This window comes from Argopecten irradians, chromosome 12, assembly GCF_041381155.1.
Source record: "Argopecten irradians isolate NY chromosome 12, Ai_NY, whole genome shotgun sequence".
NCBI lineage: Eukaryota > Metazoa > Mollusca > Bivalvia > Pectinida > Pectinidae > Argopecten > Argopecten irradians.
This window is the reverse complement of record NC_091145.1, coordinates 12,978,875-12,994,563: the sequence shown is the minus strand read 5'-3', so window position 1 is coordinate 12,994,563 and position 15,689 is coordinate 12,978,875. Positions and strand designations below refer to the sequence as shown.

Sequence of the window (15,689 nt, the reverse complement as noted above, 5' to 3'; positions counted from 1 at the left end):
TCGTCTTGTTATGAATAGACATTTCCTTTAATAAAGTGTAACTTGTTTTATAAACACAGTAGATATTTAAATGTTATATTTAAACTGAATTATGTTATTCATAATCTATAATGATATTCGAGCATATTTTACACGTAAAAAAGCTCGCATAAATAATGATAATCAATCTTTAGAATGCATTCTTTCATTTTTTTGAAATTAACATAATATAATCGCGTTCTCTAATAAGCTATATATTTAAGAAAAGATTTTTTCTAGAAAAAAACATACACATTTTCCCTTCAAATTTTTGAAAAATGTTCAAAGGTGCAGCTTACAATGTATCACATGTGTTATTAAAAAGACAATTTCTCTGACCTTCATTCCAATATAGCTTATTAAGATACATTGTACATAGTACACTTTGCTGAAATAATTCAGCATTATCTCCCTTTAACAGCAAAGTCAGCACTTTGAATATTTTTATGATATGTTAAAACGCATTTTTTTATAAATTTTACGACTGATTCATGTATAAATCCTTTTCATGTTATCTTTCATTGTCTTGCCTGTATGGCATTCACGACAGACATCAGCAATGATGCCCGTATCACTTTACAAGTCTTATATTTTTTACACTATCATCTCGCTTGCCCTGCATTAAGATTAATGTATTATTACCCATTCTTGCAATAAATAAAGTTAAATTAGTACAGTGGCTACGCCGGCATGTAGAGGTCGGTACGCGATGTTTCAACGGATACAATAGAAATAAACCTGTTTTCTACTGGATTATTTTACACAACTTACGCAACTCGTTTCAGATATCATATATTGTATATCATTTTGAAGTATCCATGTCCTATTTGCCATATAGGGAAACTTGACTTACGATTGAAATCACAACATATATTTTGGGAATATTTTAAAAATGCAAAACCAGTCTAATAAACTATAGAAGTGACGTTCAAAAATAGTTAACCGTGAGAAAATGTAGATATCTTGATACATTTTATTTCAAGTCAACCCCTTTATATTTATTAACTGTATGGTGGAACAAAGAAAAGTATCTTAATATCATAATTCAACGTAATAAATGCATTGTTTTTATGATTTTTATTTTAGATTGTATTTGCTGTGACGCGTAAAGCGCGACAAAGGCAGGAAAAAATTCTTTTAAAAAGACATACACGGATGGGTCTCAGTGACAAACTAAATGCTATCATAAAAGTTAATACTAGAATGGGTTATGACCTGGCTGCTCACCGGCGACAAAGTATACACGTAGCTTCTGATCAAACAAATACATCGTAATGATTTAATGTTAACGATACATAGGTGAATTGAAATATGTCTCTTTATCATAAAACATAATTTGAGATTAAAATATGAATAAACTTCATATTGAAGAGAGGGATTAATACAAAATAGGGGTAGAACTTCCTCACTCTTCTCATTGTTTAATACTGCTTTTTCTATAACTGTTTTGGTAAGATACTTTAAACGAGACACAATTGGTTGCTTCTTATTGCACACCCATCTTTACGGAACGATTTTCATTAATGTTTGGAAGTTCATTGAAGTAGATCCATCTGTTTAGATATGTTGCCATTGTACACGTATTTACTTGTAACCAGGGAAATTACACATTGCCGTATTAGAAAAGGACACATACACATTTGTATTCCATGTAAACGTAATTAACTCGTTATAAAAGTATAATTTCTGCAACTGTGTTAATAAGATATAACTTGCATTATTTTCTTTTTTAGTTGCATTCGTTGTGCAGTTAAAACATATCACGTTGTTTAAATTAGTTTTAGACCATTTTTCTACAGACATAAAAACCCATTATAATAAATAATAAATTAACAAAAGGAACCAAATGTTACTTACATCATTGATGTTATGTATGTGTACGAAGAAGCCGTCATTCATTGTTTCGAACTTGTCATAGCCATTCTCAGTTTCTAGGAGCTCCTGTTGATTCTTTAATCCCACCAACAAGTGCGACCTTCATCAAAAGAATAAGGACCATCAGAGGATTAAACTAAATGAAACTTATGGTCACCATAAATGTGTGTTACGGGGTTCAATGCTCATGAAATCGGATTGGATATTTTTAGTAGATCTTCGTATGGCCAAAATGGGAAAATCGTGCATTTTTATGCTACAAGCACGAAACATGACATTCAAGTAGTGAATATTTAAAAGAGAATAAAGGCGGGACCATTGCAAAAAGTGCCTACTTTGATTTTTTCAAGATTGCCGCCATTTTCGTACTAATACGGGAAATGTAATTTAACTGTGAAGTATTTGACTATAACATATTACAACTGTTTAGGTTCAGTAAAGTATCAATGTCGTCTTAAGCATCCCAAATGATACTGTGCACAAACTGGATATCATGCAGTATTATGTGGTAGCCAACTCTTGTAGCAAAAAAATGCATTCACATATTTCAGTTTCGGATCGGTAAACTGTCGGCACAAGACCTTGTAATTCATAATATCGGCACAAATACCATGGAAGTGTATTCAGATAAACCATTAGTTAGTACCTTCTCTCTACCTCCAGTCACCTTTTTCAACTGTCATCAAGAGTGTCGGACATTTTGGCTACATCAATAGACATGTTTTATTGATCTTCTCTTCACCATGACACATACTACGATGGACCCTATAAATACGAGGTCTTTTAAGTATCATGTTAGTTTTGTACTTGCCAATCTTGTAACAGTACTCATACCGTGGTAGACCTTAATATTCTGTATTATATCGTGATTTTACGTAGTTTATCGATACCATCCTTGACAATCCTGGTTGGTTTTGGATTCTCCGTAGAGTAACGTAACTATAACGTGTTGCGCCGTGACCAATCCGCACCAACCCGTTTTGTTTCTTACTAATTACGTAGCTGAACCGCATTAACACGCATTTAACCGTAACAAACCGTTGAATACGTAATAAGTTACAATACAATACTGCGCTTTGTATTGCTGTGGGGAGGCAGCAACATCTTAAAGTTCCATTTAAAACAAAGTAATTTCCTCTAGCTGTTTCCTTTCTTGTTTATTCCGCATCCAAGTTCATTCTAATCTTAAACACACATGGCAAAAAAATGTAAGCCCGATTTTATTAGGTCATCTGATCCGAAGGGCGCACGCGCCGTGCGCCGTGCGTAAACTTTTCATTCAAACGACTTCTTCTCAAGAACCAAAAGGCCCAGGGCACTGATAATTGATCTGTAGCATGCTGGGATAAAGGGCTACCAAATTTGTTACAATGAATGACCTTGACTGTCATTCAAGGCCACAGGAGTCAAAAAGGCTAAAATCTTTACACGACTTCGGTTGGGATTATGTTACAAAATCTTAGCCCTCGACTGAGACAACCCGATCTCGTTCACTTACAGGTAACAGATTTTATTAATGTAGCCAAAGGGGAGACCATTTTAACCCCTAATTGTACGAGTTATTCCCCTTGTCTTCATATATAACAAAGAGAATGAACGTGGACTTCGAAACAAATGAATGTGTTTTTTTGTGTTATGAAGATTAAAGAAATGTAGATTGAGTTCCCCAACCCAACCTCACGTTCATGATACAGCTGTACTTTGGTAAAAGATTCGGAATACAAGATCAAAAATTACATATAAGGCGGAGCCAAAGAGTCAAATTAAAATTCAGTTTCAAAAAATCTTCTCAAGATCCAGATAGAGCCATAAACGAATCTACATTTACTGAAACATTTACCTCGCTATGAAATCTTATGCCCAAAAAGGAGATTTCCACAAATCTATTTTTTTTCCATTTTTTTCCATTCAATATTTGCATATAAATAACAATGTTTTCCTTTCACAGAAGGACGTCCATACCAATATCCATATTTAATTTGATTTTTTCAAATATGCACTTATACCACTTTCACATTAATTACAGATACATTCATTAATTACACATCCATTAAGAAGGTTACTTTCAGTGGGAACAACTCTTATTAGATAAAATAAATATTCTTATATTCATTAACAGATTTTATACATTTAATAATTTTAGTAATATATATATATCACATAATGTTACTTGTTATTTAATTTCAAAACAATCATGAAGTAGTAGTTAATAGTATTATCACTAGAAATCAGGTCCGAATGGTCGATATAGAGTTTACATTTATGTAAAGAATTCCGGCTAGTGTAGCTGTAAAGTTTTAATGAACAGTCACCGTACCAATTACACACGTGTCGTCATTCACTCCAGCGGCTTACATTCATCTTGCTCACTTCAACCATGCATGAAGTAAGTATTACAATGTACATATATACACTAGTTATAAGAGTCTACGTAAATGTGTTTCTGTGTTTATTTTTTTTATCTCGTTATGTTTATTTTGTTTTAAATAGTTTTACTTATATTCGAAATGACTCTTGGCTTTACTTATGATAACACAGCCCTAGACCCACGTGGAACATGTGGTAGACTTTTTATGATATAAAGTGTAACTATGCGATACATAAATAAATGTGATATCAAAGAATTATGCATATTCTATGAGATGTATAGGGTGGTTCTTGTGTATTTAAATATTGTTTAATATGTCAATTTATTAAAATCCCTTTTGCGGCCTCGTTTCTCAAGTCTTTTTTTGGTTTTAATCTGTTGTCCTTTTATTGTCCTCATGTACAGGTGTTTATATATCTGCGATGAAGTAAATCCCAGTATAAAAATACTTTCTATAAGTTTCAAATATAGGATATGGCAATGTGACAAAATCAATACATATTTCCAAAACTTTTTAATACAAATCCCATTGAAATAGGGAATTTGTTTGTCTCACCAGACTCCCGCTGATTGGCTCATTTAATTGAGCAGCGCTTACTTGTCAGCACTGTTCGTTCGTCTTTGTGTGGAAATTATGATAGTATATCATACGTGTCTGCCTGTCCATCCCTCCATTCATCATTCAGTCCGTCTTTCTGTCCATTTGTTTATTCGTGTGTTTGTTTTGTTTGTCTATATGACTTTATGAAATATATCTCAAAGTATTCGCGTGTTGTACGCCGTGTGTTTCCTGTCACATTGCATGGGCAGACAGATTAATAGACTGTCTATTGAGAGGTTAACAAAATGCTAGTCACTTAAAGTCGTTATAGTGGAAACATGGTCAACATACATGACATGTCGTCAAATACATTCAAATTGAACACGAACATCGCTGGTACCGCATCACTTTCGCGATATCCACGTTGCATATACATGTAGCATACACGTGGCTAGCATTTTGTTTTCCTCTCGATTACACGTGGTGTTTTTAATAAAACCGGAAGATATGGTGATTTTCTGCCATTTACTCAACTAAATAATTATGTAGTCGGCGGCCATTGCAAATGTGTAAAACAGAGGGTCTCAGAAGTATTTCAATGTGTGAGATATAACATGGACTACATAAGATCCAACTGAATAGGTATGTGCACGTTTTCCCAGCATTGCATAGACGATGTATTAGAAAAATGCCACTGACGTAGCGTAGGCCAAATCTTTCCTACGATTTCACGTTTTTTGGAGGTATCGTTAGCTGACTATATATTAGGCAAAAATTATTTTAAAAGCCTTATAATGTAGGCAGGTTAGGTGTACTAAGACGCGCAGTGTTGCGTGTTAATAACCTCATTAAGGAAACAAAATTAAAAATAGCGACTTCGTTTCACATAAATCACACCAAAATGTTGAGATTTCATTTGCAGATACAGTATATTTTTTAATATTTCATCATGGGCAGTGATCCGTTCAATGCAAATGTATGTTTCAAATGACAGGCAGCTTGTTAGTAATAACATCAACTAAACCATAAGTATATGTCCTGTCTAGACAGTCCAGATGAGTAGAAATTTTTAAGATAGTCCCTTCATATTCGACTACTTGAGATTTTTACGTACCTTTACAGCAGGCAAATATATACCATTTACTTTATGTTTTATCTAAGTGTATAATGATTAATTTGTAATGCGTTCTAACTTTCAACTTTTTCAGCGCTCTTTGTTCGTCCATGTGTGCAAATTGCGATCACCATATCGTGCGTGTCTGCCTGTCCTTCCATCTGTCCGTCTGTCTATCAATTCATGCGTTTTCGTGTGTTTGTTTGTTTGTCTGATTTAATAAAATCATATATTTTTCTTCTTCATCTTTGTAATCTCTTACTCGTTCTCCTCTCTTCTATCTTTCTCCGAAATGTAAAAAGTATACTTTATCTATAGACCGAGTTAAGCCATCTATACGGTTTCTATCTGCTAATAATCAAGGCCTAGGTGACAAAATTAAGCGTAAAGATGTATTTTCCTATCTGCTGTCCACTAACACTAATGTGTTTTGCTTGCAAGATACACATTTTAGTAAGGTACTATAAAACATTATACGAAGTGAATTGGGTTTCCAGTGCTACTTTAATTCTTCCAGATCAAATGCTAGAGGTGTAGACATTATGTTTAGGAACAATTTTGAATTTAAGGTTCACAAGGAGAAGAAAGACGATATTAGTAATTTTTTAGCTTTGGATATTGAAATAGAGACTTTTAGAATTACACTTATTAAGCTGTATGGCCCGAATAAGGATGATCCTAATTTTTATGATAGAATTGTCGATGGACAATATACATTAGTAGACATTTTTAGAAAACAGAATGAAGACATTAAAAGATATTCTTAAAGAAAAAAAACTAATCCGTTCAGGCAGTCTCGTCTTGATTTTTTTTTTGTAATATCTGAAAACTTAATCTCCAGTACTGACATGTCCAAGATTGAAGCAGGCTACCGTTCTGATCATTCATTCCCAACCATATCGTTGAAACTTAATGAATTTGTTCCAGGCAGGGGATTTTGAAAATTTTATAAGAGTCTATTACAGGAACAAGAGTATTTGAATATAGCAAAAACATGTATTAGGGAGACGAAATTACAAAACTTTCTTCCTGTCTATAACTTAAATAATATAGATAACATTTCTGATTCTGAGATTGAGTTTATTATAGATGATCAATTATTTTCAGAAACACTACTTATGTAAATAAGAGGTAAAACTATATCTTATATTCATCTTTCAGTAAAAAAACAACAAAAAATTAGAGAATAAAATCTCAGAAAATCTATACAGGATATTGAAGAAACAAATGATATAGACATGGCTGAGTTAGAATCCAAAAAACGAGAACTACAGGTAATTAAAAAAAACATAAGATTAAAGGAAGTGTAGTAAGGTCAAGTGCTTAGTGGTTAGATGAGGGAGAAAAACCTACAAGTTACTTGTAATTTAGAAAACAGGAATTTTACTTCTAAAATTATACCTTAATTACAATTAGATAATGGTAACGTAATTACTAAGGAGGCTGATGACTTGGAGAAAGTTATGGAATTTTATGAAAATTATATGATTCTAATAATGAAATAGCAGATGTAAATTTACATGAGCTCTTTGATCCTTACAGTATAAATAAGATTAATGAACATGATTCCTAAAATTTAGAAGGTCATATTACGCTAGAAGAGTCTGGTAAAACACTTAAAAACATGAAAAACAATAAATCTCAAGGGATAGATGGTTTCACAATAGAGTTCTTTAAATGTTTCTGGAAATCCAGGGAATTTTGTAGTTTGTTCTAAAAATTTAGGTAATAAGGATGGTTTTTTATCTATCTCACAACGCCGAGGCATTATTTCAAATAATTGATAAAGATCAGACTGGAATTCTTTCGGGCAGATATATATGTGAAAATACCAGACTGGGTTATGATGTAATGCAGTATAAGGAGGACCATGATATTCCAGGTATGTTTTTAATGATTGATTTTGAAAAGGCCTTTGATTCGGTGTCATGGAAATTTGTTGAAAGAGTATTATTGTTTTTAGGTTTTGGTGATAGTATAATTCATTTGGTCAAAACATTTTATAATCAGGTCAGTGCATCTATTAATCAGGGTGGAAATCTGTCTCTTTTTTGTATTCATAAAATTGACTGGGAAAAAATAAGATTATATAAGAAAAATAAAAATAAAAATATCTGGAAGTATGTTCATAGTATATGCAGTGTGTCTGGAAGGATGTGTGCATAGTCCGAATAAAAGACAGATGGAAGGAAGGACACGTTGATACCAGTGTTCAACCAGATACGTTGTGTATATAATCATTATATTCATCCATTCTTTCTTTTTATGTTCGTTTGCCCTTTTCGTTCGATAGTTATTGTTTTCTTTCTTTCTTTCGGAAGTGCGTTTGTTCGTCCTTTCGACCATTTGTTCGCTCATAACAGATAGGTCGATTTTATAAAATTATTATACCGATAGTCTGATCGATGACATATTTTTTTGCTGGATGAAAATTCCGAGTTTTGATCGCGATCAAATCTAGTTTACTATTGTTGCTTGAAATGCGAGTAAAATTCAAATAATGTGAAATTATCAATACTTCAACATTCCCTTGTATCCATGTTTCAAATAACGAAAATGGAATAAAATAACGAATATATTTTACCCAAATATGTAAGGTGTATCTCTGATAAAACTTATACACATGATTTTTATGAAATTACGTGTTAAACAAACTATATTTTTAAAGTACTTTCGTTCTTTTCAACTGCTAATTAGGTGGCCATCTTGAAATTAATGGAAGTATGTACTTTTTTCAGTAGCTCCCAGTTTTAATATTATTTTGAATGTCCTGGCTACTTCAGTGCCAAATTTTATGTTTTTATAAAGTCGTGCAGTAGTTATTTCGTTATTTCTCTAAGTTCTGCCAACAAAAATGGCGGCCATCTTGAAAAACAACCGGAAGTAGAAACATTTTGCGATAGTTCCCGATTTTAATCTTAGTTTGGTAGTCTTATCCATTAACATGCCCAGTTTAATGTGTTTATCATAACGTTCGGCGTATTTCTCTAATACTTCTCATAGTTTCGCCTATTCAATCGGCGGCCATCTTGGAATTACCTGAAGTAGGTATATTTTTCAATGGCTCTCGCTTTTGATATTATTTTGATAGTCTTTGCCACCAACGTGTCCAGTTTCAAGTTTTTATTGGGATGTGCAGTATGGTATTTCACTGCTCTGTTCAGTTTTACCTATGAAAATGGCGACCGTCTTACGAACAACCGGAATTAAACACATTTTGCGATGTCTCCCAATTGTTATCTTATTTTGGTAGTCTTGGCTACTACCTTGCCAAGTTCAGGCTTTTATTAAAACGATTATTATTTTATTTTATTACTTCTCTAAGTTTACCTATGAAAATGGCGGCCATCTTGAAAAAAACCGGAGGGAGGCACATTTTGCAATGGTTCCCGATTTAAAAAATTTTTTTTGGTAAGTTTCGCTACTTACATGCCAATTTCATGTTTTTATTGAGATGTGCAGTATGTTATTTCATTACTTTATTTGATTTTATCTACGAAAATGGCGGTAATCTTGGAATTACCGGAAGTAGGTATTTTTTTCATTGGCTCCCGCTTTCAATATTATTTGGTAGTATTTGCTACTAACATGCCAAGTTTCATGTTATTATTAAGAAGTACAGCATATTATTTCGTTTCTTTGTTAAGTTTTATCTATAAAAATTGTGGCCATCTTGAAAAAACCCGGGAGTAGGTACATTGAGCAATGGCTACCGGTTTAAATATTGTTTTGGTAGTCTAGGCTTCTCGCATGAAGTTTCCTGCTTGTATCCAAAATTGCATGATTTTTTTACCTATGCCGCTCTACTTAAACTACTTTACACCTTAACCAGTTTTGTATCTCCCTTTATCACATAGGGAGTAACAAATACTAAATATATATTTAAATATGTGCCTCATCGACAACCTCTGTATACAGACTACCTTGTTATTAAGACCACTTTCTTAGGGTCCAAATTCCACATTTTATGACACAATTTAACATATATATAAATCCCACATGACTATAGAGACCACTTCCCCCTGGTCTTTATAGACAGTTTATGGAATGTATTATTTATAAGATGAGAGCAGTAAACTAAATACATTTTGTTATTTCGAAGAGAGTCTACATTAGTTTAAACATCTCCCCTATATGCCAGGGTTCTGTGTACCGAAAGTTTTCAAAATCTGTCGAGTAGTTTAGGAGGAGTTAGCCGGAAACATTTTTGTGTCTATATACGCTGTAGGGGTATAAAATAGATTTTATTAACTATTGGCTAGATCGGAGATTTACCAACAAATGAACTTACAACATGAAGGCTAACAGGTTATCCGGCTCTTCCCAGTACTTAGATGATATCCTGGACAGCAGGATTTCCATAGCCTCGTTTGTGGGAGCGAATAAAGTGTACTGGTCAGTAGGGGATAGGAGCAGGTTATCGTCACTCGGTAGGCCCTGTCAACACAAAATGTCAGAACGCTTCATTTCAAAGGTGGTAATGGTTATTGATTCCTTACCATATACTTATATAAATGAGCAAACAAATGTTTAAAAATCCATTACTTCCTTGTCACTGTTTAACATGTTTTCTTTTCATAGTTCGTGATAACTATGCTACCACCAATGTAAAAAATGTTTTACGCTGTATTAACTTGATCCCATCGTTAACCACGAACGATGTTATCCACTAAATAATAAAAGCTCAAAAATCACGTCAGAAAATACCCACGAATAATTCATGACATACATCATCTCTTTTTGTATTACCTTCTTGTTACATTTTCTCTTGTTGTCAGTCGTTGTATTACCTTTAAAAGTTCCGCGAGTTTACTCAACTCCTCGGTGTCCTCGATAAACTTCATCAGAGTAGGGGAACAGCCATACCCATCCCCTAGATAGCCATCCCAACATGTACAGTTATTGGTTCCTGGTCCTGTTGGTGTACAGTCCGCCTAAAATCATGAAATAAACAACATGATGTTTGTCAATATGACTCTTTCTACTGCAAAACAAAATTATTGTCGTAGACTCTTCAGATTTACAGGTTTTATTCGTTATTCTTCGTGATATTTCAAGACAGTAATATAAAATAACAAACGCCTGAAAGGTTAAAGACTATCTTTTAAAATAAAAAAAACCTGCCAAGATTAATGTAATGATCATTCGCCTATGTCAAATGAAAACTTGAATACTCCAAATGTTGACTGGAACATTGATTATGTAAAGATACGATATACCATATAACGAATTAATAGCATTTTAAAACAGTTTTATCAACCTTTAACATGTATGTAAATTGTGATACAGAATCAAGGTCAGCGTAATCTTCAATTTAGACTCACCCTACATATATATTTTGAATATTAAAATCACGAGAAGATGGCTTGATGATTTTTGTCTCTTCGTCTTAGAAGGATCTCGGTAAAACCTCAAAAAGTCGAAAATGAAGGGACCATCGTAAACATCGACTGATCGGGAGTCATAAACTGTACAATTGCCAACGATCCATCGATTAAGCTAACTAATGTTTCTAGGTTGTGCACATACATATAGTTTAGTTGATATTCTCGTATGCCCTTGTTATCACTTTGTTTTCTTACAAATTTTCAAGTTTAAACAATTTCTATTTTGATTGTTATATAGTACAACTGCAGCAATACAATCATCAGAACGGATCATTGGCTATCGCGTGTGAAACATACATATACATCTATAACGAATCACTGCATCAGATTGAATGTGGCAAATTATTACAGTTTGTTGATAAATATAATCTAAACACTAGCAAGACTAAACAAAATCCCACATTTTCGAAGTTACTTTCAAAATTCGGGTTTTATAAGAAAAGAAACAGCTACTGTAACAGTTGTATAAATATATTTTACATCATCATATGACTTTGGTGATGAAGAAGAAACGTGTCCGAATTCCCACGTAGTATTTGAATATAACTACCTCATTTGGCACAATCGTAGAATGAACCTACACGATTAGGAGTTTCAACGTTATCAATTTAGGTAATAGCTAGCGCTAATGATACTTCGTATGTATATATGGACTTCCCCCAAAATATCACTTATTTAGGAAGCAAACATATTATCATCAAAAAATTGTGGAATTCCTTTTATTTTTCATATGAGGTATAGTTCACTGAATTGTCCCTGTAATAATAAAAACTAAAAATATTAAATGAATATTTTTGTCCGTCTATGAAAACAGGTTTTCCTGATGGTATTTTGTTTCAGAATAGCTTACATGTATTAAAATGTAAAATAATGATCTAAGTACGTATCAGATTAGTCGCTGAGAAACAAGGAATGTTAACCAAACAAACGATGTTTAGAAACGTGATGTGAATTAATAATACATAATTATGCTGTTATCATAGTCATGATTTAGACACACGAGAACAAATAAAAAGATATGATAAAATAGGCGAATTTCCTGTTTTAAAATCACAAACGGGCTGGAGGGGGGCCCAGGGAATAATTGCTCCATTGTGTTTTGTGCATGCTTAAACACTGAGTTGTCATTTGATTGTATATCCTTTGGACGGCCGTAACGTATTTGTGCGTAATTATTCATTTGCCCCATTTCATGCACCCTTCTGGAGCCCCACTGAGACCGTTGAAAAATAAATACTAGTTTTTTTGAAAAGGAGATGTTCATCCCTATATAGCATGTCAATATCGATTCGGACATTGCATTAGTGACGTCACAAATCACCTTTGAACATGCCCAAATAAGTCAAAAATTGAGGTCTGTAGTCCGGATTTTAGTGTGTGCCCGGAAACCTGTCGTTGTGAGCTTAATTATCAAGATACAGACATGCAAATGGTCTTAAACGATATAAGAGATATCAAAGTAAGAGAAAATAGAGAGAAAGGGAAAAGGAAGGGGAAAATAGCACCGATTTAAAAAAAAAAAAAAAACAAGTCCCATATTTTTACCTCCATGACCCGTGCGTGGTGACCTTTAGGGGACTTCCGGTGACTGTTTTTGCTTGTTTGTAGTGTGTTCTGTTTGTTATCATCGTGAAAATGGCATCAAACCGAAATCTAGATGCAAACTGCTTTTATAGATGGCATTTGTTATAACCTACTATCAAAATTGAGTCAAGTTCGAATCCTGCCGGCCGTCGAAAGGATATCGCCTTCGATCTATTTTCGTATACACATGTAGTACAAAATATACAAGTATTTGATGTATATTTTTGTCGCTCAACCCACTTGATATCCAGCGACTTCGTTCATGTAATATGTATATGCATATTGTATTAGTGTCTTAGTGTTTTCGGTGATTTGAAATTCATTGTCATGACTTGACATCAATAAGCAAAGACGTTCCGTCAGATTTGAGGACGACGTGACAAATGGCGGCCTCTGTTGGAATTTTGGATTTTTGCAACATTGGTCGACTTTGAGATTCTTAGAAATGTATATTGTTACAGTTATATGAGGAAAAGGATCTTAATTCTGTGTTGATTTCAATTTTGATATATAAATATATATATTTAAATCTATGAAGCTCGTCTCACAATTATGCAGCCGTATTGGCCGATTGGTTAAGATGTCTTGACATATTACCACTAGCTCTTCACCTCTGGATCAAGAATTCGAATCCCATGTGAAGCAGTTGCCAGGTACTGACCGCTGGTCGGTGGTTTTTCTTCGGGTTTTCTGGCTTTCCTCCACCAACAAACCTAGCACTTCCTTAAATGACCCTGGCTGTTAATAGGACGTTAAACTAATAAAATCATAAACGTCTCACATAAGTTCGCAAAAACGTAAAGTTCTTAAGACTCGTTTCATAAAATCTCATGTGAAATTGAAAATCCGATATATACCTACCTTGGCGTCACAGCCACCCATGTTCCATTTACACATGTTATACGGCACACAGTGAGTACCGTTCCCATGGAAGTTCAGCTTGCAGCTACACATAGTCTGGGGATAGAGATAGTATGAAATATTAAAACTGAAAAGATGAAATATTTTTCTGTGGAATTGTTATCACATTGAGTACTACAACTTTCTATTCATATTTCTAGTATGTTTATCTTCTACTCTCTATATGTGTGAAATATTGATGTCATATTTTATCATTCTATATTTTGTTAAGTTCTAGTTCATGATAAAACAATTTGATTATGATGTCTCTGCATATTTTGTTCCTCAGTAAATACCTATCTATCGTGTATGCTCGTTTCATTCTATTATTTATAAAGTTATCAAATATTTTATATATTATTATACATGCACTTTAAATAAAAACAATAAAATATATCGCTGTATATTTGACCGTTGAAGCTTTAATGTTTTGTCATGTCCCGTTTGTATGATGACAATTACTGATGTTAGTATGTTATTTCTATGAATATAACTTATACTATATAGTTGTATAAATTTGCGGGAAGAAATGTTCGAGCAGTTTCTAATATATAAAAGACTCGTCATACCTACTGTATACTCTAACCACATGTCGGGAACTTTGAGGCGACATATCGCGTGTTCGTAACAGTCTCTGTGGGTGGCGCTTCATACCTACTGTATACTCCAACCACATGTCGGGGAGGAATTTGAGGCGACATATCGCGTGTTCGTGACAGTCATTGTGGGTGAAACGTCATACCTACCTTCGTGTCGGGGTCTTTGAGGCGACATATCGCGTGTTCGTGACAGTCTCTACTGGTAACACGTCATACCTACCTTCATGTCTGGGACTTTGAGGCGACATATCGCGTGCTCGTGACAGTCTCTGTGGGTGTCACATTCTGTTCCGCGGTGACAAATCTTCCCCGAACCGACCCAGCCTTCGTCACATCGACATGTACTCAGACCTGGCATCAGGTATTTACATGTGGCCTATAAAACATAGACAAACGTATACTGTTGCATCCTTCAGCAGGTGGATAGGATATACCAAAGTGGTAGAGCGAATAAGTAGAGGAACGAAAACCAGTCTAAATGCGTTCATTGGCGGTCCAAAAGTCCTTACATATCAAAACGACGGTCAGATTCAACTTACGTGGTCTAGTTTAGACCATTTTGAATTCATTTTGGAAAAACCACGTGTATCTAACACAATTCTAAAAATGAATTCGCCTGACTCTTTGAAAGCAAGGCTGCGTTGAAATATACACGGATATAGCTAGCCGGGAGAACATTTTAGGGTACACATATAAACTGATTTGATCAGCGATACAATGGATGATTTTATTTTTCTATTTCATAAGAAATTATACCTGATATATTAACACCTTTATTTACCGACTTTAGCCTTCCTTCACCCGACCTTTCACTTTAAAGTAATAATTGAGTTTGGCTTGGATGTATCTGCATTAATATCAATAATCTAATATGTGTATTTACTATGTTAAGCTAATTTTCTGCGGTACAGTATAATATTTAGGGATAGAATGCAGCAGTGAAAACGTTTTATTTAATTCAATTCATTTGCATGTATGCATCCATCTTGATCAACAAAAGCAATTTATATCAATAAATAGTCAATACTAATAAAAAATAAATTTGTTTGTCTGAATAAGTTGCCGTTGATATTTTGGAAAGTGGCATCGTTATTCTTCAGTTTCTTATACCTGCGGGTCACAACCTCCCCTGGAAGGCTTCTCACATGGATTGATAGGGCTACAGGTAGTATGTCCGTCGCCTTCAAAACCCCCAATACACGCACACCTGGTATGAGACTTAATCGTTATTTAAATATGACAATACAAGTTTAAAATAATCAAACTGAAATTGAAAAAAAAAAGAATCGTTTATGAGACATTG

At 33.9% G+C, this 15,689-nt stretch overlaps 1 protein-coding gene across 1 annotated transcript in view; it reads right to left on the bottom strand.

Annotated features, from left to right (window-relative positions):
* LOC138336458 (stabilin-2-like) overlaps positions 1-15,689 on the bottom strand; it is a 51,424-nt gene that overhangs the window by 11,624 nt on the left and 24,111 nt on the right. The window contains exons 22-27 of the mRNA XM_069285964.1: positions 15,497-15,593; positions 14,607-14,762; positions 13,749-13,844; positions 10,707-10,850; positions 10,208-10,353; positions 1,876-1,993 (exon numbers count right to left, since the gene is read on the bottom strand). Of these exons, the coding sequence (XP_069142065.1) occupies positions 1,876-1,993; positions 10,208-10,353; positions 10,707-10,850; positions 13,749-13,844; positions 14,607-14,762; positions 15,497-15,593 (757 nt within the window). The remainder of the gene's footprint in view (positions 1-1,875; positions 1,994-10,207; positions 10,354-10,706; positions 10,851-13,748; positions 13,845-14,606; positions 14,763-15,496; positions 15,594-15,689) is intronic.